Genomic DNA, 27149 nt, shown 5'->3' on the forward strand with positions numbered 1-27149 from the left:
ACTGGAGAAGCATGAGACATTTCAATTGTCCTGATGCCTGAAATCCTTCAAGCTTCAAGGACCACCACGGCCTATCCCTTACAATCCAGCAGCTGAACAGGCGCTGTCTGGTCTCTTCAGGGACTGAAGTTTCCTAAAATCACGATGTCCCCTCACCGTAGACTGTGAAACCTTCTCATCCCCTCGTCAGCTCCCATCGTGGGCCTGAGAAGCCCGTGAATGAAGAAAGGGCAATAAAGGACACGGGCTTCAATCAGACAGGCCTGGGTTGTGTCACAGCTCGTCTGTGAGTTACTCAAGCTCTCTGTGCGCTCTTCTCAACTGTGACAAAGGAGCAGCAGCCCCCGGACCCATGGTGCCCTCGGCCAGGCCGGCAAGGACCGCGTGTGCGTGCTCAGTCAGCCTGACACCCTTCCCTCTCCGGCTGGTTCACGCAGTAGCCAGTGTTACCGCAAATAAAACCACCCACCAGTCCACAGGAGAAGACCTGGGGGGCCCCACTGCAGGAGGAATGAGCTTTCTGTGAACAGAGCTCAGTTATCCGTGGGTTGATTATCAGCGTTCTTGGTTATTGTAAGGAAACGCTGACTGTCACAGCCATCTATGAAATGACACTCAGTGTTTCCTGAGAAGGCAGAAGAGAACTTTTAAGTTCAAACATTCTTAGAACAGCTATGAAACTACCGTTTTTAAACAGAGATGAACCATACTTTCCAAGGATGCAGTCTCCTCCTGGTAGTGAACGGGAGGAAGAGACAGTGAACGAGGCCGCAGGTGAGGCCCGGGGAGGCTGGTGGACAACGAAAGACCGGCAGAGCTGGGGCTCAAACCAGGTGGTCTGGCTGCTGAAGCCCAGGCTCCGTGTGGCCCTCTCCCGGGCCTTTCTATCTGGTTGGTGGTGTCATCGTTTGGGGGTGACACTCTGCTGTGCCTTCTCGTACTCAAGAGCACAAAGACGTATTTCCAAGTCTGACGGATGGATTTGGGCTTTTCTTCTATATAAGGTCATATGAACCTTCAGTTCCACTAACATTTGAGACATTTTCTTATTTATTTTTAAACTGAAAATACCAAGAGTAAATTTCAATTAAAGCAGTCCTATAACATTCATTCCAGTCTCAAAACTTTAAACAGGTGGAAGATCAGACGCCTAACCCTGACTAATGCACATTTCTGCCCATAAAGGGGAACTAAAAGGCCGTGTAAATCACCCTAATTTGGATTATTACCACCGCTAGAAAAATGATTTTTCCTTCTGATGTTGCATCACTGAGCCAGGTGCCCTGCATAAATCATTTCACTTAATCTATTTTTAATTTAAATGTTGGAAAGGGTAGTGGTTAAGAACATACAGGAGCTGATGGCCTTAGCTGAAACTGCAGCTCCTAGGAGTCAATCACTTATTAGGGGTGTGACCTTGGACAAATTTGTTAATCTCACTAAGCCTTAGTTTCTTATCTTAAAGTGGCAATAAATTACAGTATCTACCCAACAGCACTGTGAGAAGGAACTAAACTTATACATAGTGGTTAGCATCTAGCCAATACTCAATAAATGACTACTGTTTGTGGTTTTTAAAAAAGTCTTATCATCTCCTACTTTAAAGATGAAGGATCTAAGGATCAAGGAAACACCCTCCTCTGATCTGCCTGCTTCCAGAGCCCAAGCCTCTGTCCACCCACCAGGCAGATTCCCATTTAATTAGTGGTATCTTTGTTGGTTCTTGTATTGGTAAATATGGGTATTCCTGGTAAAAACTTTACAGGTAGGGAAAAGAAGTGTGGAAAGTTGGGTTTTTTCCCCATTAAAAACCAATGCCCTTGCCTGCTGATCGGGGTCAGTGAGCCATGGAAGTTGCTCCTGTGGGTCAGTCAGGAGGAGCCGGAGGGAGGAAGCGGTGGGCCCTGCTCTTCCAACTGCAGGCGCTTCCCTGGGGCCGCTTAGGCAGGCCTTGTTTTGGTTTGCACTCAACCATCTTACTTCCGTGGAAATGTACGGCAGTCTCAGAGCCCGTGCAGCCCAGCTGCAGGAGCACTTCATTCACACATCTGGCTCTGTGCTTAGGGAGACTAACTGGGGCTGGAAGGAGGAGGAGTCGCTGTTTGAGTTAATATCTCAATTTCTACTCCATGTCAGTGGCGTGCCAGAGGTTACACTACATTCATCCTTTACGAGCTGCATAAAGGGCTCAGATTGAAAAGGATGCCAAGGAAGCAGAAATAACCTTTACACACTGTCGCCACAGCTGACTCAGCCTGGCACACACAGGTCAGTCACCAGGGTCCAATGAGGTAGCAAACGCTACGTAGGTTTCTATGGTTTATGGGTTGATTCACACCGGAATCATAACCCGTCATCCTTCTTTACTGAGCACTTACTTACACGCCAGCAACAGTCCTACGCAGGTCTCAGGTGTGATCTCATTTAATTCTCACATAAGCCACCTGCCCATGTTCACAGGGCTGAAAAAGTCAGGACAGGTTCAACACAGGCTTAACTCTAGAGACAACACTGTCTGTCATTTGTAAAGTCCTGATGGCTGACTTGTATACGTTTTTATCCTTTGTCATTAATCTGATCCATAACCAACGAAACGGATACAAGGCCTGGTTCTTCCGTTAGGTGAAATCCGTGTGACTTACAACCAAGCCTTTGCCTCTGACTGAGACAGTCGGAGGGGCCCGTCTTTCCCAAAGTCAGGGAGACCCTGAGGAAAGGCACGGACAGCTGTTACCATCTAACCTGACGGGCTTTACTCAACATTCGTCATGGCCACTGAAACAACTCCACTGACTTTCCAAAGGTGAGATGGTGATGAAGGTAGCAGAGCTCTGTCTGACTGGCTGAGGGCTCAGCTGCCGAGTTACCAGGTACCTGACGGATAAGAGGCTGACAGCTGCCAGGCAAGACTGCTAGCAAGAAACCCTTCAGAACAGGAAGTCAGTCCGTGTGTAAATGACCCGGCTCCTGCGGGCTGTGGGACCCTGATCTTGGACAAGTCACTCAGGCTGTTTCTCCTCTGTAATGCTGATAACAACACTGTTGGACCCACGTCACGGGTGTGTCAGGAGGAGAAACTAGGGGATGTGGAAGCTGTTTAAAATCTTCCAGGTACTATGGAAAAATAACGTAATGATAAAATGACTTCAAAAGGGAAAAAAGAGTGTAATTTCTGTGTCTTGTTAACTTGTGACGTTCAGTTATTCGTAGGAGGATTCCCACTTGACTTCCTTCTATTTTAGAAGAATAGCCAAGGGGGACGAAGAATAAGGTTAGGCAGAGAAATGTGAGACTGGCTGGCCATCTCTGCTTGTCGCCAGACTAATTTTTCCAGTTAAGCCTGAAATTAAAAACACTGCAGAAGTACCGATATGAGAGCTGCTGCAGGTCAAACATGGCACATTTTATTATGTGGAATGTGCATTGGGTATTAGCCTGGAGCCAGCCTCTGAGAGGGGGCTTCCCGAGGGCAGGAGAGGATCTGAAGGTCTGTATGCAAGGCACCATGAACACTTAGATGCTTTTTAAGAAAGTTTAAAAGGAATTTTCAAATCAACCAGCCAACCACTGTATCCAAAGAACTGGGGATGGAGGGCAAAGCTGTAAAAGCTGAGGTCACACCCAAAGGACCGAGGTCCTGGTTTCTAGAAAACCGCAGGCTGTACATTCGCTTCTCCGGCTAGGTTTGACAGAAGCCTGATTTACTTATGAGGTAAAATACCTGGAATTATTTTCTACCCACCCACCAGGCTGCCAGATCTGCCGGATACTCAGAAACATGTCCTAATCTTATTAAAGCAGAAAACAGAAGGATGAGAGATGCCACAGAAAGTGGCAGACAGGCATAACCATAAATACGTGCAAAAATGGCTCCCTGAAAAGAAAGCTGAGGCGGCGAGGAGCCCGGGGGCCCGGCGGTCCTTAGAACAGCGCCTTGGTTCTGCACGCCCTCAGAAAAAAGGATGCGTCTTTGCTGGGTATCTAACATCTGGGTGAAAAACAGTCTGCAGGAGACTTGATAATTACAAAAGTATTATTCACAGTGGAAGACTACAGATCTCTTAAAACTGCCAGAGATGAGTGTGGCTAATGGAGAGGCGACAGTCTGACTCCATCAGGCTACGAATTTTTAACGTTTCCCAGTGTACGGGGGCGGAGGACGAGTTTACGGGTTAGGGTTAACCTTAAATTGGGCCAGCACCTTACAAACCTGCTTGCGGTTACGCTGCGGGCGACTGACGTGGGAAACAGCCAGCCGGCCACGGGCTACGACCCCGCGCCTCAACAGGACTCGGGGCCGCCCGGCCCCCGAGGGCAAAGCGCTTACTTTTTCGTGCTTGTGTTTCTCCTTCTCTTTCTCCCTCTTCTCCCGCTCTCGCTTCTCCTTCTCCCGCTCCTTCTCTTTCTTCTCCTTCTCCCTCTCCTTCTTCTTCTTCTTCTCCTTTTTGTCCTTTTTCCGCTCCTTCTCCTTGGGCCGCTCCTTCTCTTCGAACAGCTTCTCGGGCAGCACGGGCGCCAGCGCGGGCAGCGCGGCGGGGCCGCGCGCGGCGGCCGCGGGGCTGAGCAGCGGCAGCGGCAGCGCCGCGTCCTTGGCGGGCAGGGCCAGCGCGCCGGGCGCGGCCCTGGCCTTCTCCTCCCGGCCCTTCTCCTTGGCGCGCTCTCGGTCCCGCCGCTCCTTGTCCTTCTTGCCCCTCTCTCGCTCCTTCTTCTTGTCCTTGTGCTTCTCCCTCTCCTTCCTCGCAAGGCCGTCTTTCAACCTCACTTTGGGGTCGGCGTCCTCAAAGTCTCTGATCTTAAACTTGTAGGGGTCGGACTCCTCGTCTTTGAGAAGCTCCTTCCAGGGGTACCTGGCTTCCTTGCCGGCCTCCCTCTCTCGCTCCCTCTCCTTCCCTCGCTCCTTCTCCCGGCCCTTCTCCTTGCTTCTGTCCCTGTCCCGCTCCTTGTCGCGCTGCTTCTCCTTCTTTTTCAGCTTCGTCCTCAGCTCCTTCTTCAGCTTCTTTCTGACGTCGGCGGAGGACGGCGGCCTGGGCTTCTCCTCGTAGGCCCTGTGCGCGGGCTCGGGGGTGGGGGGCGAGGCGGAGGGCGAGGACAGGTAGGGGAAGCCGGGGGGCGCGCTCGGGGGCGCCGCCAGCTTGGCTTTGCGCACCACCTCGTCGATGGAGGCGTCCATCGTCCAGGAGTGGTCGGAACTGGAGGTCCCGCCGGCAGGAGGAAGCGGCGTGGCCCCCGCTTTGGAGAAACTGTTCGAGGCGGCGGCGGCCTTGGGCGCGGCGCACTCCGAGCCCGAGATCCTCTTCGGGCTGGTAAAAATGTCTCCCTCGGATTCCGACCCAGAAGAAAACTCGAAGGGGTCCGGCTCCCGCTCGGCACAGGCGCGGGCGATCACGGCGTCGATGGAGGCGTCGATGGTTTTATCGGCCACGACAGCCTTTTTTGGGGGGTGCTCGCTGTTCAGTTTCCCGGCGTCGGGGGGCGCCTGGGCTTGTTTTACCTGAAGGGTCTCTTTACTGCTTTTTTCGCTCAGCGTAGCTGAAGGAGTCCTGTTTGGCGTTTCAGGTCGGACAGGTGCCTGGGGAATGTGAGTCATGACCTTGGGGCTCTTGGGGCTCTTGGGGCTCTTGGAACGTCCGGGAGATTTCTTTTCTTTGGATACAGTTTTTGGGGACCGAATAGGACTACCGACCACTGCTGGGGACGCGGCCGTCTTAGGAGATTTCGTCTTCTGTCCCGGAGAACCCGTTTTCGTCTTTGCTTTAGGTGTAAACGACTTGGCTTCTAAGGGTTTTGCGGTTGGCATCTGTGACTTTGCCACCGGAGCCAACATCGGGGGCTCGGGCGACTGAGGGGCGAGGTCCGTGCTGTCCTGCACGTGGACGGGAGACAGCATGGGGGGGATCTTCTGGGGATTTATTGAGCTGAGCGGCTCCCGAGCCTCCAGGAGCACGACGTCCAGGGTCTCCCCTTTCGTGCTGAGCAGGCGTGGCCGCTTCATAGCGGGCATCTCTTCAGCTTCCGGACTGTCCAGCGGCCTCTTACCCAAGAAGTTCTCATCGTTAATAATTTCCTCCTCCTCCAGTTCATCGTCTTCTTCCAAGGGAACCTGCATGGCCTCTGCGGATGTCCCCCCATCTGTGGGCACCTGCTCTTCCTCTTCTTCTGGTAAAGGAAGACAAAAGAGGTGTTAATAGAGTATCAACAAACGAACAAACAAAACCCGGGAGATAAAATCAATGCTTCAAACATGACTCTAGGAGAGAAAGGAAATGACTGATGGTTTAGAGAATAAGGCAGCAGGTTTTCTAGGATCTTCCAAACCTGCGTGCTGTCCTTCTCTGAGGGTGGCCATCAGTGATGGCAGAGACAGATGGGTTTTGGTTCAAGGGGTGTGGCCTCTTTGCAGGACTTGGGAGTTGGCTAGGTAGCTCCTGTCTGCCCTCGGCTTCGTTAATGGATTATTATCCCGACTTGACCAAATACTGTCCTTGTCTCCTCTTCCTCTTGTGTACGTGCATGCGTGCCCACACACCCACACACACCCACCCACACCCACACAGCCCATATACACAGGCCCCTCTGAAAACCAAGAAATGGGTTATTACACAACTGCTGTCCTCAGAAATGACAGAGAGGCATCCTTTTATTTTTATTTATTTTTTAAAGAACTTTTATAAGAAATTTTAACTCTTGGAGTTTGGAAACGGTAAACCTCCAACCTGGACGCAATTCACACACACTTACGTCTTCTGTTCCGCCTGCCTGAGCTTGGCCACTTTGAGAGGCAGCGTGCTGAGAGGAAACCCACCCGGACTGGGCAGCGGAAAGACGAACTTTCAGCTGGCACGTGGGCACCACGGAGCAAGGCCTCAGGCGGCCTCTGAACCTCTCTGAGGCTGTTTTCTGACAAGCTAATGTTACTTGCCTGGCCTACTTGACTGAGTTGCCGTGGGATCTGATTCTTTCTTTCTCCACATGTTGACTAAGCCCCCACCAGGCATGACGCACAATGATAAAGGCTGGAAGAGCTGCTGGAATAAGGCAGAAATAAATCATGACCTAAAGGAGCTTACAGTTTGGCAGGAGACACCAGGTGTGTGCACGGCACACAGGGAGTGGTTAGTACCATGAGGCAGAGCCCATGCTGGAGCAGTCCAAGAGAGACACAGGCTGCCTCAATGGCAGAGCTCTAGGGAAGACCTCACTAATTATGTAGCACTTTTTGTTTTTTTGGATGCAGATGCATTTATTTCTCTGTAGGATTATTTCCTCATGTTTGAGAAATAAGCCATGCCCTCTGCCACCAATTTCTTAGCCTTTACTCAAAGCTCAGTAATGGGTACCACTTTGGCTATTTGGAGGCTGGGAACGGTAAAGTCCAGGATGAAGGAACAGATGACGCAGATATGGGGGTGTGCACATAGCAAGCTGTGTAAGAACCGGGCAATAATCTGTCTGGAAAGTAGGCTGCAGGGTGGGAAATAGTAGAAAGCAAGTGTAGCAAGCTTACACCCACATACTAGGGGTTCTGGATTCTGGAAAAATGAACATGATCTTTATTCTCCTGGTGGTTTGGACCTTGTAAAGATTTTCAGACAAGGGAGAAAAATGACTGGGGTATATGTTAGCAGACTCCTTCTGGCAGGAACACATATGATGGATGGGAGGAAATGGATACTAATGGAGAGGTGACAGGTTAGGGGTGACGAAATGATGTAGGTAAGTGACAATAAGGGTCTGAACTAGAACAGTGGTACTGAATAAGAGGTAGATGACATTTTGAAGAGAGAATGAAGAGAATCTGATGAATGATTAGGTATAAGAGTGGAGGAAGGATTCAAACAGTTTTAAGGTTTTGAGCCCTGGGGAGTGGGAAATGCAGTCATTAACATAAAGAGGGAGTAAAGAAATAGAGGAGGAAGATGATTATTAATTAGCTCAACTCCTGGAAATACACTGAAGGTCAGAAAGGAGGACAGGGTGGGTGGGTGTGTGTATGAGAGAGAGGAGAGAGAGGTCTTTGTTGATATAAAGGAAACCACCATGATGGACCGGATCAGCAAGGGAGCAATGGGGGAGTGAGGTGTAGACACCAGCGGCTGCCCACACACAGACAAGAGGAACCGGAGAAACACATGGGGATCAGGAAATGTCACGAGATCAAGGGAGTGAGAGTTTTACAGGGGGGACTAGGAATGAAGCCCAATGTTTACAAGGTCAAGGAGAATGAAGGCGCCCAGTGGAAGTCACTCCACAGGAGCACTAAGGGGAGAATGGGGGATGAACGGTGCCATGTACACGAAAGCACTTCGTAAACCACAGCGAACAAGACAAATTTGAGACAGTTATTGCTCCTGTCACTTGAGAACGGTACCATCATCCGTCCAGGCGCCGGAGTCAGAACCCTCACTCCGGGCTCCTCCTTCCTCTCTTTCTCCGTATCCAAATTGTGAGCAGTTTTCTACCACGTTCCCTCCAATGTGCCTTCCCCACTGCTACTGTTAGTTCAGGTTCTCAGCGCCTCTTCTCTGGGCCACTGCGCAGCCTTCTATAGGGCACCAGACAAGTCAGAGCAGCGTCACTTCAGAAAGATTCCCCTTAAAGCATCAGTGCAGGGTCCAGTCAGGGAATACCCTAGGGTTGGGCTCTGCCAAGTTCAGAAAAAAATCTCAGTCTCCTTTCTGAGTCAACCATGGGAGTTTCAAGTAAGCTGACAGGATGACCTCATTAGAAATCGTGGGAGCTGAAGGAGACAGTAGAATGCCAGAGTGCAGATTACAATCTCTTCTTTCAAGATAGCACACACAACCCTGCCTCTAGTCCCACCTGCTCCAGAACCATCCTCCACATCACCTTACGTGATCGTCTGGAAACACAAATCTGAGTGTGTGGTTCTCCATCACCCTCCACTGGTCCTCAGAGCACCTGTCGCAGAAGGCGGCCCTTAGAGCCTGCGGCTTTTGTAGAACCCCTTCTAAGGTGCTGCACAGTAGAGGTGGGGTCCCCCAGTTTCTGGTAAATGCAATAGTTACCCCTAAGGTTATTTCACATGCTAAGCTTCCACAAAAAGCCCTCTGTTAAGAGGCTAAATCGTGTTGAAAGCCATTATTCTGACATACACAAGTCCAAGTTCCCCAGCACAGCCTAGAGGCGCTCCATCATCCAGCTCAGTAATTAACCTCACCTTTCCCGTGGGTCCTGAGCACTCGACCTGTCCCCCCACGAGAACTTAACATGCGGTTCCTCAAGTCACAGCCCGTCCCACTTCCGTGCCTTTGCCCGAGAAGCTCCCTTTGCCTGGACACCTCTGCACTCCCGCCACTTTGGTGACCATCTCTTCTTGGTCTCCAATCCCAGGTTCCCTCTTCCGTGACACTTTTTCTTAGCAGCTAGAAATGGCCACCTGGGCTTTTGGGCTCTACTGGATCCCAGCTAGCCAAGCAACATAGAAAGTCTAGAATATTTACTGTCTGGCCCTTTACAGAAAAAGCTTGCTGACTCCTGTCCTGGACCGACTCTGTCTGGATAATCCGAATACTTCTTTTTGTCCCTGTCTTTATCAGCATGACAGGAGGGGCTTCAAATCTGCTTAACTGCTAACAGGTAAACACGAAAAAAATCAGAAAGAAGCCAGCTTTAGGATGTCCTCCAAGTGATTGAATGCAGAACTTCAGAATACTTATTGCTGATATCCTTCTAAATTCAACAGACCCCCCATCTTCTGCAGGGGTTTGTAAATCCCAGCGATGCCCACGCAGGGAGAGAAGGGGAGCTCAGGCGGCGGAACGGGTCCCTGGAGCACGTGGAGGTGAACCTTGTCCTCCCAACTCTGGAGGCTCGTGTGGATCCAGACCAGCTCGGGGTGAGGGGCAGACGCGCTGGCGGACAGAGGGGTTGCTCTGACTTAAGCGGTCCCCAGGAAGGGAACTCTGCGGACAACTAATAGGACACGGACAGTCTCCTACATGGATGGCCTGTTTAAGAGCGAGAATAACTTGACCATCTGGGTTTCTGCACGGTGTGTTTAAGACGGTGCCACTGCGCTGGTGTGCAGTTCTATCAAATTGGAACTGGGGAGATGATCACCACAGAGGCACCGGCACTGGGGCAGTCAGTCCGGCTGGACTGCTTTCCTGCAGATCCTTTAGAGAACAGGTTGGCTCGTCTGTAATGTGGAGCTCAACTACCTAGGAAAAATAACCTAAAAATCAATGGTGGTTGCTTACTCTTAAGTGAAAAAAAAAAATTTAACCTAAAACCTGATTCAAAGCGGGTCTCCACAAGCTAGGAGGGACTGTTCTGTTTTTGTCCTTTTATTTTTATCGTTTATTTTCAGGTTTTAGTTCAAGTTCCTGCTGTTAACTTGCTGTCTTTGTTCTTCTGTCTGCGCGCCCCTTGTCTCCTTTACGGTTTTACCACGTTTGCAAGTGGCTGGCTAGTGTCTGAACTCGAGTTTGTACTGTGAGTAGACTGCATCGCTCTGCAATGTTCTTCAGCTTCTTCACCCAGTGTGTGGCTCTGAGATTCACCCCTGTCGGTGCAGGTAGCTGTGGTGCGTTCATTTTCACTGCTGTAAAATGTACCACGCTTATTAATCTGTTCTCCTGGTATTAAAGGTTTCCACTTGAGTGAGTATATTTTATTTTTAAAATATTACAAAATTCAAACTACGACTGATCTGGCTCATGCCTGCTCAGACACAGACTTATGCACAATGTCTGCCAGGTTTCCACCACGTGAGTTATTTTAATTCTAGGTTCTAAGAGTTTGGAATAAGATAAATATGTGATGGCTACTGAACGGTTTATCCTTTCCTGTCACCCAAGCCCCCACCGGCAGGTTAATTTCAGTGTGACAGCTGAAGGTGAATGGCGATGGAGTGTTCCTTGTGTGAATGTATGTTCACTGAACGCAACTCACCTCTGAGTGGTTTCTAGCATTTTCCTATACTCATCCGTGGAAACACTTTCACTATAAATAGCATATCATTTGGTTAACAGAAGTTTAATATTACAAGATACTTGACCTTTTGACATGTTCTTACATAAAGGTGTAAAAAATAGTTTAAAAAAAGTTTTTGGAGTCATAGCTCTTTCTAATTTAACACAAATATAGACAAAAGAGTAAAAGCTGAGCTCCAAAGTCAAAAGGGCGACACTATGACATGAGAAATATTTTGAATATTTTTATTTCTAGAGAACTAAGAACTCATTGTCTACTGTTTCAATATTTTTAAACTGGAGGAAAGGACTCTTCTGTAGCCACGTGACAAACGCATATTGGGGAAAAAACTAGTTCAAGGAAAACTACTGTGAAATTTCAGCTTCAAACGTCTTAGTGCTTCAGTTCCTCAAGCCAGAGGATGGGCACATTCCAGCATCACTCACCTTGTGTGGACAGTGAAGATTAGTTGCTGATTAGAGTTAATAAGCATCCAGACTACTAAATAATAACCCTGATCAGTAACAGAGATACATGCTGTGAAGCTGATCTTGCAATCCTTTTTGAGAAGATTTAAAAAAAACAACCCTCTTCACTATAATCTCTCTAAAACCATGTAACAGTGCAAGTCCAGAGTTCGCACCTGCGGGTCAAGGGGACATCTCCACAGCCATCCGCCCTAATAACTCCATCCTGCAGTGAAAGCGGTCTTGAGCTTAGGGGAGACTTTTTAAGGATGACAGATATTTTGATAAGATAGGCTACTTCTGTAGAAGTGTTAATTAACGGTCATGCTGCTGAAGTTATGGATAGTAAGGAATTCTTCATGAAACTGGTGTTTTCTTTTCTGCCTGTGTTAAAATTTGGCTAAAGTGAACAGTGATAAGACTTTTGATTTGATTATGCTTTGTGTGAGAATTTATTAAAAATTATGATATTTATTATAACTGGTTACTAGCACGGTCATTCATCAAAGACTACCGTAATAACTCCTATATTTCTAGGGGAGGAAAAAAGACACTAAGAAAAAAGACATATGGAGAACCTCCTAAACCAGTGTAGGAACCCCTATTTTTTTTTAATGTTAAGTTACTGGTAAAGGTTCACATCCACTACCAATAACCTTATTCTTCATATAAATTGACTCAAAAGTGAATATGACAACTCAGTCTAAAGGGAAACCTGATGTTTTAAAAAATAACTCTTCATTCTGCCAAATGGATTATATATATAAATGCATATACAGTGACACCTTTTCATTTGTCAAAAAAGGGAAACAACAGGAAATAATATGAGTAATTCAGCACAAATTTATCACCACAGTTAGAAGTACAATTTAAAATATATTCCACTGGGGGCAGAATATCTCAGCACAACGTATAGAAAAAGAGGGAACCAGAGGGTATCTCTAAGGTATCTTTTCATTTAAAGCATCAGTGATTTCAAGTCCACACCTGATTGTCAACTTATACTTTTAATTTGAAATAATTTCGAACTTACAGACAAATGGTAGGAGTAGGAGAACTGCCCATAAACAGCCTTTGCCCAGACTCACCAAAGGAACATTTCCCTCCATGCATTAATGCACAACAGCTGTCAGATTCTTTTAATTACATGTAAGAAATAAAACGGATCCATGTTAATGTCCCTCTTTAAAAAATACTTCATGAATGTGGAGAAGACACTATAAAGTCCGTTCCAATTTTCCTTCATGAATGACACCCATAAATCACCCACACTCCCAACATTTTCCAGAGCAGTAATGAGAACAACATGCTTAACACTTCTCCAACAAAACCGAGACAAGGCACTGAGGTCTGAACACACCACAGGGATTTTTAGGGGTTAGTTCTAAGCTACCATAAATATTGACTTAGAATAAAGTATCTTTTTAACTAGAATAATGCATGTCTTTAAAGAAACACCACAGTCTGAAGAACTCATGGACATGAGGGAAAAAAGGAAATGCTCTGCACAGGCGGGGCAGCTTTCTCCCTCATTAACTGTGCAGGTGCACGCAACTTTAAGATTCAGCGGCATGACCTCAAGCAAAAATGTACTTGTGCTTCTGAACTTTAGGAGGACAATTAAATGCTATCTGCATATATTTCAACAAGAATTAAATGTATTCAAAGCTAGATTTCCTGTAATATTTTTGAAATATACATGCCAAAATTAATTTCTAGCAACGATGACACAAACTTGCGTATTGTCTTCTTAATGTGTCCTAATGTTTTATAACACATATGAAAGGATTCATTTAAAATGCACTTTTTTTTTTCAAAAAGCACTTTTCCACATTTGGTATATTTATTGTAACCAGTTCCCTGAAGTGACTCAATACTATGTACCTTCATTCATTCACTCCTTACTCATCCATTCGTTCATTCACCTATTGAGTGCCTTCTGAATACCGCTGCAGCAAGCCCCATGGTAGACCCCGGGAACGTGAAGTCAAGTAAGACATGCTCTCCTGTCCTTAAGCATCAACCACAGCCCGTGGCCATCAGTTCAGGTGCTGGAAAGGGATCGGTACAAGGTACATCCATAGCCACTTCCGGGGACGTGATGACAGAAATCACAGCGTCAACTAGAGAGGAAACTGGATGGAGACGACACCTGGCATCTGTGACCAGTGCCACCGTTCCGCCCAGCACAGCCTGGTACCTGCTTGGACCTAAGTTCTCTCATCTGCAAAATCCAGTATTGACATCCGACACCTGCTTCTAAGAAGCGAAGGTTGTTCTTCTTAGGGCCATCTCTACATGCATAGGATGATCTACAGGGCAGGACAGAGCTGCTTCCGCCCCTAAAGTTCTCACTGACCACAAGCCACGGTGCCTGGCATTCTGACCACTCGATTGCTGCTTGGACAAGGGCAGTATCTTTAAAATGCTGCTGCCAAAGTATTTTTCAGACGGTACAGCTAGCAAATGAACGATTCTACCCTCCTTTTTGAGGTAAGGAAACTCTGAGTAAATGGAACTTCAGTGAAGTAATCTGATGGAATGCTGAGGATGGAGAGGGCTTGGAACACAGGGTACCACCAGGAGGGTCAGGCGCAGGTGGGATGCTGCTGTGAGGGGGGGTCTGGGACAGCTGGAGAAGGACAGGCAGACAGTGGACGCCTGGGAAAGTCAGAAGAGCAGCAATAGAGACAACTTATTTCATATAAACAAGGCCCTACTGTCTAGCACAGGGAACTGTATTTGATACCTTGTAACCTGCAATGAAAAAGAACATGAAAACGAGTATCTGTATGTATACCTATGACTGAAACATTATGCTGCTCACCAGAAATTGACACAGCACTGTAAACTGACTATACTTCAATTAAAAAAAAGAAGAAACATTCAACATTTTATCACTTAGTTCCAAATGAGGCCAAAAACATTTTTGCATTGAATCTACATCCCCTCATAAAATATGTTTAATACTGTCCTGTCTATAAGATGACTGAAATCAGACCCTTAAAACACAACTCAACATGTAGAGGGGGTAAGTATTTTTTAAGTAAACTTATTTATTTAAAAAAAATGAAATTACTAGCAAAGACAAGACAATTAGGCAATGACAATTCACACAGCACAACTGATCAATAACACAAATTAACAGCAGAGTGAGGATGATGTGTTTTAAATACCTAGATACACACTGACCTGCGAAAAAGCACTGTTTCACGAACATTCTGCACAATAAAAAACTAAAATGCTATATAAGCAAGCCAACCTGAAATGACACCTAGCATTATAAATGGCCTAATCTATATGTTAATACCGTTGTATCACATAACTGCAGCAAGACCAAGATAACAATATGACTTTGGGGTTTCTATGACTACATCGTGGGGGAACGTGCCGCAGAGGGCCGGCTGCTGACATCGCACAAGCCCTGTGAGTGCTGCTTTTTAGTTATTTATGATATGATTTATGATAACGACAACATCTCCTATTTTCTCTCCTCCTCAGATACAATAAATTGCTATCGTTAATCACCCTTCTCGGTGCAGCTATGATTACAATAACATAATAGGGCCAAGCTACGGTAATAGTGTGGATTTTTTTTTTTAAGAAATAAATACAAGGAGATCTCTTCAGACAATGTCAATATCTTTAATATTTTAATCATCTTCCTTTAAGTCTTTCAGAATAAATTCTATTACAACCAAGACTCTATACCCAGGATGTAAGCCCTTCGTGCAAATCATCTTCATGATCCAGCGCCAGACATTCACAAACCACCACTCCTGTGATTTTCCGAAACTGACCACAACAGTAAGACTACGCATACGACATGCTTTCTTTTTCCCAGACAACGGCGGTTGTGCCCTCCTGCACTGATGAGACTAAACTTACTGCTGTTCTTCCCTCCCCAGAACTAGACAAACTAGGCAGATCAGTCATTTGTCTACAGACGGCAAAACAGCAGAGAAAGAAGAAAAACTTTGCCATCACGCAGACACGTGCAATCTGCCTTTGCCCCTTGCTGGCTAGGCAGTTGCTTCATCTCCCTGAACTTCAATTTCCTTTCATGACAATTTGCATTAACAGCTAGTTAAGTGCTACCTCTTTGGCTTTTGAGTAACAGTAAGAAAAAGTAGGTGAAGAATTCAGCAAAATGCTTAATAAATGAGTCAGAGCATTAAAAAAAAAAAGGAGGATTTTTTTTTTCCCTTCCTGCATCTATGCCCTTTTGATTGGCTACTGCAGATCTTGGCAAGAGGTGGTGCCTACTAGATGTGGGAGGTCATGTGACTTGCTTTGGCAAATATGACATAAGCAGAGGACTGAGGGGGAGGGTAGAACTCAGTGGCAGAGCACGTGCTTAGCACGCGTGAGATCCTGGATTCAATCCCCAGCCCTCCATTAAAAAATAAAATAAAAAAAGCAGAGGACTGAAGACTACCTGCGTGCTGGAGCTTACCCCACTGCTGCTCTTGGGAGACTTGCAACCACCCCGGTGTCAGTGAGCCCAGGCTAGCCTGCTGGCTGGTGAGAAGTGCCCGGCTCAGAGCCCCAGTCAAACTGTCAGACGTATGAGTGAGGCCACTGATCACCAGCTGACTGCAAATGTACAACCAAGCCCCGCCAAATCCAGCAAAAGAACTGCATGGCCGAGCCAGCCCCAAGTGCCAAGCCCCAGGACTGTGAGCGAGTCAACGGTTGCTGTTCAAGCCACTGAACTTTGGGGTGGATTGCTACACAGTCACATGTTAACCATGTATTCACATGTACATGTACTGTGGATTCGTGTTGTCTGTGGGGATTATGTTGTCAAGGTGCTGTGAACACTGAATTAGTAGAAACTGAACCGCGGCTCCCAGAGGAAATACGAGGTTAGGTTCCTATGAGGTTCTGGTCACAATATTTTTGTCAGTAGACCAATGCACACTTTAAACTTTCTATTTAAAGACACCTCACTTAATAGATAATTGATTCATTAACAGTGAGCGCACAGTCCAGTGATCGTGCCTGCGCAGAGCTGATCTGTCGTCTCCATAAGGCACATCGCAGCCTTCTCAGCATTAGGGACACCAGCCAGTGTCATGCTGGGTGTCGCTTCAAATAGCAACATCACTGACAAAAAGCAAAAACTGTGAAAAGCTTGATGACATATAGACCATGAAAGTATGCTCGTGGACAGTGTGAGCTGAAACAAGAAGGCAGAGTGTCGCCTTATTTAGACTCAGCTAGAAATTTTGTGCCCCTCTGCATCTGCCGGGGAATGACTGGGAAGGCACCACAGGCACTGATTTGGGAGTTATAAGTACAGGCTAGCCGGCAGGCGATGTCACAGACATGGAACCCGCACGTAATGAGGGTCAGCTACGTATAATTAGATGCATAGAAGCTTACCAACATCGAATATTTTTATGGACTACTGATTTCAAAGAAAAGATGTGACTTGAAAAGTAATTCCAGTCCTCAAAAGGTATTTAATAAGAAGATTAAAAGTGCCTTAATAACTGTAAGTTTGCCACCATACCCAGCAAGACATTATTCCAAATCTAAACTGGGACGTATTTCAGTTTAAATTCAGAGAACCAGCAATGGGCAGAACTTTCTGCTCAACTACATGGTCCTTCTCTGCATTTCTGGAACGTACCAGGTTCTTTCCCTTCTCGGGTTTTTTACACCCACATATTCCGCTCCTCTCAGCTAGGAACACACACTTCCCTTTGTTAACTTCATGCTTGTCTCTTACCCTTTACGCCTTAAGCTTAAGCACTGCCTTCTCACAGAAGCGTCCTCTGGTCACTCCCTACCTCTAAAATAAGGAGTTAGAATTTCTAACTGTTTGATTGTTAGCGCATTTTAAAAGTCTATTTCCCCAACTAAGCTTCACCAAGACAGCAAGCATGTTTGCCTTTAGCTGCGAAGCAATCATTACAGGTCGATACACAATGTTTTCTTCAGCAGTACTACTATTGGAAAAAGAAAGAAACTATTTTACCATATTTCTGTGATTCTAAGTTGTTAAAATGTGAAAAAAAAGTGTACATCTCTGAAGTTGTGATTTTTAAAATAATCAATAGCTTCTTCTTGTCTCTGCTGGACAAGTGACAGCAGGGGAGCAGTCACAGCCGGCCTGGGGGTGAACTTCATCATCATTCCTGGTAGCGTGGATGGACAGAAACCATTTAGAAATTTGGGGGTGGGGGTACAGCTCAGGGGTAGAGTGCACGCCTAGCATGCATGAGTCCTGGGTTCAATCCCCAGGACCGCCATTTAAAACATAAAGAAGTAAAAAACCTGACTACCTCCCCCACTAAAAAAAAAAAAATTGAAGAAGAAATATTTGTTCTGTGCAGTTAAAAAGAAGCATCTTGTACAATAAGAAAGAATTGTTCCCTCGACTGCTGGGCAGCACGGCCTTCCCCTTAGTGGTACGTAAAAGAATGGCGCCTCTTATGACTGATGGCGCCTTAGGATCAATGGGATATGACAGCGCTTCCAAATAACTGCTAAACGCTTACTGCGCTCCTTCTCTGCAGTACAGAGGACCTGCTTGAGTTATTAAAGCAACACTAGACTGGACACACCTAAGATCCAAGGGTCCACATGGTCTTCTGCACAAGCACCTGAGGGAGGAGCGAGCCGGGGCAAGGCCGGGCAGCGGGAACAGGAGGGGAGGGAAGGCGGACTGGCTGGAGGCGACAGTGGGCGGCGGAGCAGGACCGGAGCAGCCACAGTCGCGCCTTCCGGGGTCTGAGCTCAAGAGGGAGCTTGATCAGAAGAAAGCAAAAGCCCGAGGAAGGCAGGAGAAGACGGCTGCGGGGAGGTCTCAGAATGCTCAGCGTGCAGATGAACAAGAGAAACGATTTGATGAGGCGAACAAAAGAACCAGAAAATCACAGTTCGTTATTCCACGCATGCGGAAGAAAAGCAACAGTCACACGAAACTTAAATAGACTGGCTGGACTGAAAACCACCACACCCAACAGGAAACCAGTTATCATGTGAAGCGACAGACACAGAAAAGGCCACTGAGCACGCGTGATCAGCATCGTTCGCCCACTTTTCCACGGTGAAGCAGACAGACGCGTGTCAGAGGCCAACGTGCTTAAGGAAAGGCTGTTTATCTTTGAGATAACACCTTATTCCATTTTGCAGTTTACTGCCCTAAAAATAAAAATAAGGTAAAAAAAATCACAACTGCAAGGCGGGTGCGGGGGGTCCACAGAAGCCATGAATGCATGATGAGACCCACCCCCTCCAGAAAGATTACAGCTGCATTCACGCTGTTGGATGCTACATCTTCCTACTGCACAGACCCCGATGGGGAGAGCAGATACACTTTTAGCCAGACCTTCATTCTAACGCAAGACTGTCCCCGCGCTCTAAATGACCTTGACAAAATTCGGGAAAAAATACCTCAAGACCCAGGGCTCTCAAGCTATTTTAGAATTAGCTCTGAATAATTGTCCCACAATATGAGTTTCTTGATTAATTGCTTAAGATAAGGCCTCCTTTCCGTGGCTGGCCTCCAGTGGCTCCCTCTAGTTCCCATAATCACTTCTGTCTCATTCTTCTAAACCCTGGAAGGCTAAGAGAAAAATCAGAGATACACCAATTCCATTACTTGAGGATTAGCTAAGAGATAACCCTTGGTATTCCATTACTGACCATTATTTGAGTAATTATTCAATAACTACCGTACGTTTGAAAGATGCACTAATTGTTTTCAGAGGCTCACTCCTGCTTTGTGCCCGGCAAGTTGTGAATGTCATGTTCTGTAACACTGCACATCTATGTTTGGGTCACATGAGAAAACGACTAGTAACTTCTACTGCATTTCATTTCTCTTTGATTTCCTTTCCTACATGAAAAGTAAAAGCCAAAACAAGAATAATTAGTCTGCTGAAGGTCTTACTGACTAACTAGAAAATTAGGACTCTATTTTTGACCAGATTTATGTCTTGCAAGAGTCAAACTTCCACATAATTTAGACAGAAAGTTGGCAGGGGATGGTGGTTCCATCTAATTTCAGCAAAATTAGTATTCAGCCACCTGAAGTTTTGGCAGTATTCCAGTATGTTTATCCAAAGCAGTAAATAGACAGAAAATAAAAGAAAATTAACAATCATGCCTAAATAAGTTAGTTTCCCTCTTCACCTCCTCTCTTCTCTCTCTTTCACATGAACATCCAAAAAAAAAATGCGTGAATAATTTTTAAAATCTATTTCTTGAGTGTATTCATGGTTTTGTATTCTCTCCTTAATATCAATTGCAGATAGAACAAGAAAACCCACCCCATTTTCAAAGTACAAAGAATCCTAGAACTTACAGTAAGCTGACTCAGACATAGTCTACAGAGGGGTAATATTTTTTTTAATTACTTACCCTCCAAGTAAAGCAAATCAGTTACCTCAATTCTTGACTACCTTTGCTAACAGACAGAAATGACAGAGACAGGGATTCCGAATTTACTAGAAATTGGGGGGAGGGTACAGCTCAAGTGCTAGAGCACGTACTCAGCGTGCATGAGGTCCTGGGCTCCATCCCCAATACCGCCGTTAAATAAATAAATAAGCCTAATTACCTCCCTCCCCCCTGCAATAATATAAAATAAATAAAATAAATAAAATAAATAAAATAAATAATAAGTAATAAAATAAATAAAACTTTCAAATTTACTAGAAACTGCTTCCTAATGGAAAGCTGGAAACCCACAGCACTGGTTTTCCTTACCTTCAGCTCCTCCGAGAACTCCGGTTGGCATCAGAAACAAAGCCAAGGGGCACAGATCGTGCATTTCATACTTACTGAGCACCTATCATCTGCAACCTTTGAGCTCAGAGAAAATTGGAAAGTACTTATTCTTCGTGGCCACATTAAGTTTGTGTCTGGCAGTGTCCAAGTTTGACGGCTCCCACATCCCCTGCCCCAGCAGCTAGCGTGGCATTGGCAGGGGCAGTGGAGAGTGGAGTGAGGTTTTTGGAAGCACGTGGAAAAGGTTGGCCAAAGGGAGCCTTCCATTCAGGCATGTTTGTTGTGCACCTACTGTGTGCTGGGCACCAGGTGCCAAGGGCTCCAGTAAAAGACCCTCAAAATGCTCACCCACGGGAAAGTCAAAAATTGAGAAACAAACATATCATTTAAAATGAGGTAGTCTGCAGTAATAATAATAATAAACAGACATCTCAGAAACCAATAGTAAGAGCGGCACCATCTGACAGAAATAGGGTGTGAGCCCCACAACAGAATTTAAAATTATTCAGTAGCCACATTTAATGTTAAAAAGAACAGGTGAAAACTATCTTTAGTAATTATTTTATTTAACTCAATATATCAAAAATATTATTCCAATAGCTGATCAGTGTGAAAATAATTATTAATGAAGCATTTCAGTTTGGTTTTGTACCAGGCTTTCAAAATCAGGTGTATTTCACAACTACTGCCCATATCAATTCAGAGGCTAAATTTTCATCAGAAATACTTGATCTGAATGTGGACTGCATAAAATTTACAGTTGAAAAAGTAGATCCACGTGCCTGAGTTGTTCCAAACTTCCTTAGAAAACTTCCGATAATGGGTAAAAAGGATCAGTTTTTAAATTTAAATTAAGTGAAACTACATAAAATAACGAATTCAGGCCCTCAGCCAGAGGAGGCACATCCCAGGACTCCACGGACCCCGGGCTGGTGACCATGTGCTGGGTGTGCGGGTCTAGAACTCCATCGGGACAAGTCAGGCTGGAGACCAGGCGTGTTTGAGGGACGGACCCAGAGGTAATGGAGGAGCAGGAAGAAAAAGACTGACTGTGTGACCAACGGTGTGTGATTAAGAGAAACAGCTGCAGGCAGATCAGAGTCTACACAGAAAGGGGAAAATCCAAGGAGGAGTGAACACTTGCTAACAGCCTACGGTGGGTGACGCACTCACCATGAGGTGCTGTGGGCAGAGTTACCCAGAAACTTGCTGCTCCAGAACACATTCCGTGGTCCCCTGAGGAGCAGTGCACTCGGTTCCACACAGATCAGATTTTTAAGTCCCCTACTCGGGTGCCCACTTCTCAGATTAGCTGACTTTGCCCCAGTCCTTGGCCAGTTGCTAGAAAGCAGTGGTGAAGGGCGGGGGCTTGGGAGGCAGACGCCTCGACTTCCAGTCCCGCCTTCACCACCTGCTAGCTGTGTGAACTTGGGGAGGTCTCCCGGCCGCATCTGTAAAACGGGGATGATGCCATTAACACCTATCTCACAGGGTTGGTGCGAGGACACAGCTCAGGTCACCACAGCACCTGGTGTGGCACCTGGTACAAAGGGTCCAATAAAAGGCAGCTGGTATAATGAATGCTTCTGCCTAGATCTTTTTTATCTCTTGCCTGGATTATTAAAATGGAACACTCGCTGGTTTTCCGGTTTCTAATTTCTTGCTACTTCCAATCCATCACTGACTTTGCCGTCAGAATCATCCTTTGAAATCAGACATTGATCACGTCTACTCTTCTGCTTAAAAATCTTCAGTGACTGTCACAGCCCTGCACGTGGCCCTACAACCATCCACACCGCCTCCAGCGTGGAACACGTAAGCCCTCACCGACCTCCTTATTACAGAAGACTTTTTTCTTTTTTAAAGAAGAAGCTCAGAACACATCTTAAGGATTCAGAAAAACCCTCATTCAGCCCTCGCTTCCGTGAATGAGCTCCTTCAGTTTTCCTCCAGGAACAGAGAGAGAGAAAGAGAGAAATAGAAGAAAGAAAGATACTCCATCAATTTTCAGCCGACTTTATTGCCTTCTACTACATATTTATTATTTTCTTCTCTTTCAAACTGCCTGTTTTATATGGCAGGCCCACAGGCAGGGGAAATGTCTTTTCTGTAAAAATGCTTTAAGTATTTCTAGGCATTCAATAAACATTAACTAGTCAGAGAGATCTTATTTGCTGAGTAAGGGATACCTTCAAGATGGTTCATTCAAGCACTTTAGAAGGGACATTAAGTGGCAGCTTGTGTGTGTGACAAAATAATTTTTGCATTTCAGGCTGTTCATCCTGGGGGTCTCTGCTCAGTCTCCTCCCTCGCAGACTTTCTTTCTCCCCTTTGTCTGAGGGAAGACATCTGAATTCTCTCCACCTTTTCTTTACCTTCCTTATCAGCCCCTTTACTTCTGCTTCTGTCTAGTCGACGCTTTATTCTGATGTTCCGTACATACGTTTCTTCTAGTTTTTCACCCCTTTAGAAATCACTGGGTTCCGGAAGTGAGACTTGTGCGGCAAAGCGGACAGTCCCTCCCTCCCTCCCTCTCTCCCTGGTTCTCTCCAGCTCACTGAGGGCATCTGAGAGCCACCAGGAAGCCTGCATGTGTGGCACGGTTCAGAAGAAGATCCCAGGGATGGGCTTGACATCTGAGCCTTTTTTTGTTCAAGGCACCTTCAAGAGCCATAGCTCAGAGTCCAAGTGGTGCGCTTGGCAGTCTCGTGGAGCAAAAAGGAAAGACAAGACCCAGCTTAGGTATAATCTCAGCAGAATCACAAGAACTGTGGTGTTGGGAACATACTTTGGGGGAGCAAATATGGGCACAGAGAGGTTGGGAGGCAACTGCCCTGGCCCAGGAGAAAGGTGACTGTGGCTTGAACCATGGGGTGGAGTTCGTGATGGGTGGTCACAGTCCTGTTAAGAGCAAAAGATCAGCAGGCAACCCAAAGGTCTGTGTCTTTTTTTTTTTGGTGTGTGTAGGGGGTGGTCTGAGGGCAGGAGGGGGTGCATAATGTTTTTTAAACATTTTTAGCTAGCTGCCAAGATTCAAGAATCCAGAAATTTAAAAAAAATCTAAATTTCCTGGCTTTATTAAGACATCAAAAGATCTAGAATTCTACTGCCATGTTCCCACGAGGCTACAGTCCACTGGGGTGGAGTGAGCTGCCCACTTGAAACGCACCTACCAGTCTCTCTGACCATACCCCCAGCTCCTCTTGGGGGTCTGTGTTTGCAACCACCCACCCCACCCCGGAAAGTCTGAGACAGACCTGTCCCTGGATCTTCCCAGTCGACAATGACCTAGGATTTGGTTAGATCCCCCAACACTCTCTCTGGAGCTCTGCTCATCTAAAGAAAGGTAGAGCTCATGGCTCTACAGGTGCATCCACAAGAACTGTTACCTGCAGGACTGTTACCTACATGAAGCGATGGCACACAGGTACGGAAAGACATTTAAAATGTTTCTGGCTGGAAAAAAATTATTATAATTTTCTGCTGAAAGAAGTCTCTGTGAACTACCGGAGACAAGCCCTATAAATATGCCAGTGAAACTTAATTAAAGCAAATGGATTAAAAATATATTTGATAATAAAGTATTTACCTTAAGCATCTTTTCAGATAAGCGGTATTTATAGACCCATTCTATAGGGGAAGCCCTGCTATAAAAGGCAATTTATGTATCGCCACGGATGTCTGGGAGACTGACTCTCCTTTCTCCGGACTCTCACAGAGAGATTTCGTCCAGATCACAATTACGAGTTATAAGAGCTATAAGAACATAACTGATAGAACATATTAGAACTTAATAAAAATGTCAAGCTGTCACCCTGTGAAATATAACTGAAGTGGAACCATACGACACACCCCATTTGGGAAGAAACTGACCTCAGAACAGCTACTCTCGATTCCTTGAAGCTGTACTCGACTTGACACCCCTGGTGGGGAATGACAAGAAGTAACTGAAATGGACCTATTAAAGACCAAAGATGTTCTAACATTAAATGTTACTTAAGAAAGTAGGAACGTAGTGCCAGGTCCGACACATACCGGTTCTTTCTCCTCCACTGCTTACAAATATGTTCGAGGCTTCTCTATTACAAAACACCCAAGATCTTAAAGACTCAGCTATTACAAACTTTTACTTTTCCTCAACGCCACTACCCAACTCAAGTTAATTGTTCTTTTATCTATTCATGACTCCTTGAGAACTTGACGTTTTCTAGACCTAATGCAACAGTCAGTGGGAAAGGTATTTCCCAGCCCCAAGAAAGTCAGTCTAGCAGCAAAGACACACGTGAAACTTAGTACAGTGAGGCAAGGGCAGAGAAGTCCTTTGTCAAATTGCTCCGAAGAGTAAGTTTTCACTTGATTGTTTCCACTTTGCCACTCACTTGACTCTTAAACTCTTACCCGTCTGAGTGCCCCAACCATTCACCTGAAATGCTTTCCCTCGGACCCTCGTAGCTTCCTCATTTCTCATCACAAATAATCCTCATTCTGCCTGACCTCTAGAGGGTAGCGACTACCAACCACTCTTTCTTTTTCTTGAAATTCTCTTGTTTTTAAACTTTAAACTTCAGTTCAACAAACATTTATTGCATATCCAGTCAATGTCAAGAGGTCCTGGACATGGAGAGAAGGCCTTCAACTTGTCAGTGAGCTCTGTTGAGTAGGGAAAACGAGAATCAACGGTAAGTCTGCTGGTTTAATCGTCCTAAAAGCTAGCTCTTGGGATTGAAATCTCTCAGCGACTCCCACTCTGCCTGATGAACTGAGGATGAGCCCCCAGCTTCCACGTGCTCACAGGTAAAGAGAAGAGATACTGTAAAACTGTTCAGATCACATGAAGAATGTCTTTCAATTAAATCTCGCCTTCTCATTTAGATCAGTAACATCTGTAGTTGATCTGGTTGGTTTATTTAAGAAGTTATTTCCATGGAACAACCAATTTCTTAAATCAAATGGACACCTATGTTATTTATTTCTGTTTTTTTTAAGATCAGAGATTTTCAGTATTTATAAACAAAAAATTTTAAGCAAAATTTTATATGTAACTGTAGAAGGCATTATTTAACAGTCTTAATGATTTTGTGAACTCAGGATAGCCTTCAATTAAATTAACCAAGGGCTAAGATGGTGAGAAATCTTGGTTTTCAAAGACCACTGTCTGTGTTTTGCTAACACAATTATTATTCATGATGACATAACACGAAACGAGTCAGACAAGAACGACTCCGTATTTGTAAAAGAAGCCACAGACTCCATACTCCAATGTCATCACGTCAAAATACATTCAGACACATTTACTTGTTACTTTACAAGGACTCCAAGGTGCAAGATGGAACGTCTAAGCTGAGGAGACGTGTGGCGCCGTGTCTGGCCTCCAGCCAAGGGGATCACCATACACACACGTGCTGGGAAGTTCAACTAGTTATACATTTATGAAGCTTAAAACTAACCACAAGCAAGAGGAGCTTCACCCCAAGGTCCACTGGAAGCATGTTAGGTTGCCAGTGTTCGTTACTATCTTGGTGGCCTCCTCAGGGGTAAAATTTGGTACCTGACACATTCAAACAAATGAATTTTGAAACAATCCTTTATGCAGTCTGAGTGACACAGCAGTAAGATGAGGTATCAGGAAACTAAACTGACATGATTCCTCAAAAAGCAGACTCTTCAGCAACCTGTAATTTCTGAATAGCTGATCTTTCAGAGGAGACTGGACATACTCGTGTTCTTTGATAGAATGAAACTAATGTGACCAGTAGAGAAGCAGGACTTTTCTTGGAAGTTTTAAAGTCGATCTCTTTCCTCTGCCCACCCCCTGCCAAAGCGCAGACAGTCGCAGTGCGGCCGTGAGGGACGGGTGCTTTTCTCTTCTGCGTTCCAAATTTTATTTACTGTTGTGAGCATTTAGAAAGGAAAAAAAAAAGAATGGATTTTTAAAAAACACTCGATCACTTATAGGGTCACCACCAAAAGAGTGAAGTCTTAACTTCTACCAAAAGCAACGAGTTTGGTGTTGAAAAAGGTTACAGAGAAGACGGTAGACGCATTCCCATGAAGACGCGTACATGACCCCCCTGCCTGACTTCCATGTCTGTTACTGTCTGACGGGCAGGTCGCTGGACTTAACAAGCAGGGCTCACAGGGGATCTCAAACTCCTAAATGATAAACAAAGCACAGGTACTAAGCCAGACCAGCTACCTGACAGGACAAAATGCTCAGACTGCGCTGAGGAACCTAAAAACCAGAACACGCCAGCACAGAACTGTCACTTTCTTCAGTGTTTTTATACGAATATATTTTCTCATCAAGTTAGCACAATATGAAACAAACTTCGCGGACTCTACCAGAAAAGCTATCTTTGGCTTTCTGTTTCTCCTCGCCTCTCAAATACCCTGAAACCAAGTACAAAACAGTAAGTAATAAATGCTGTCTGAGAATGATACACTCAGACTTACTCAGGTGGACAGTAAAACGGTTGAAGGTTTCCTTCTACTGGCATGAGGGTGCTCAAAGAGCATTTTCTAAATGAAATGATAAGCTTAAATACTGTGAACTGCAAAGTTCGGTTGTCTTAGTTTTTCTGTTTCTATCAAATTTTATAAAAATTCAAGTACGCAATATACTTTATACCTTGGAATGTTCCTTTATTTTCAAAATGAAAATAAACAGCCCCATTATTATTTCACATCAAACGTTAGCTCTAGAAATTTCTTATTCAAGATATCTAACCTTGGTTTCTGTATAGAGTCAATCATGTGTGCAAAAATTTAATTCTTTCCCCATTTATTCAAATACAATGGACTATCAACTACAGCAGTATTCGTATAGTGAATCAAAAGATTGTTTATATTTAAAGTAGAAAGGTACTCTTTTTAAAAGAATTATCATCATGCATCAACTACTGTATTTAATTTAGGATGAACAGCAAAGCAACTGGAGACTAATGGGACAACTAGAGTAGGAAGAAAAAAAAAAGACTTCTTTTTTGGAATACAGCAAACACA

General features: G+C 45.3%; 2 protein-coding genes across 5 annotated transcripts in view; one reads left to right on the forward strand and one right to left on the reverse strand.

Moving 5' to 3' along the window:
* The window catches only part of KIN (Kin17 DNA and RNA binding protein), a 398804-nt gene that overhangs the window by 257434 nt on the left and 114221 nt on the right, over positions 1-27149 (forward strand). The window lies entirely within an intron of this gene.
* TAF3 (TATA-box binding protein associated factor 3) overlaps positions 1-27149 on the reverse strand; it is a 126357-nt gene that overhangs the window by 28959 nt on the left and 70249 nt on the right. The window contains exon 3 of one of the 3 annotated variants that reach the window (XM_072955016.1): positions 4328-6156. In XM_072955016.1, the coding sequence (XP_072811117.1) occupies positions 4328-6156 (1829 nt within the window). Of the gene's footprint in view, positions 1-4210; positions 6157-27149 lie in introns of all 3 variants that reach the window. The other 2 variants (XM_072955014.1, XM_072955015.1) reach the window with 2 other exon arrangements.

This window comes from Vicugna pacos, chromosome 35 (assembly GCF_048564905.1).
Source record: "Vicugna pacos chromosome 35, VicPac4, whole genome shotgun sequence".
NCBI lineage: Eukaryota > Metazoa > Chordata > Mammalia > Artiodactyla > Camelidae > Vicugna > Vicugna pacos.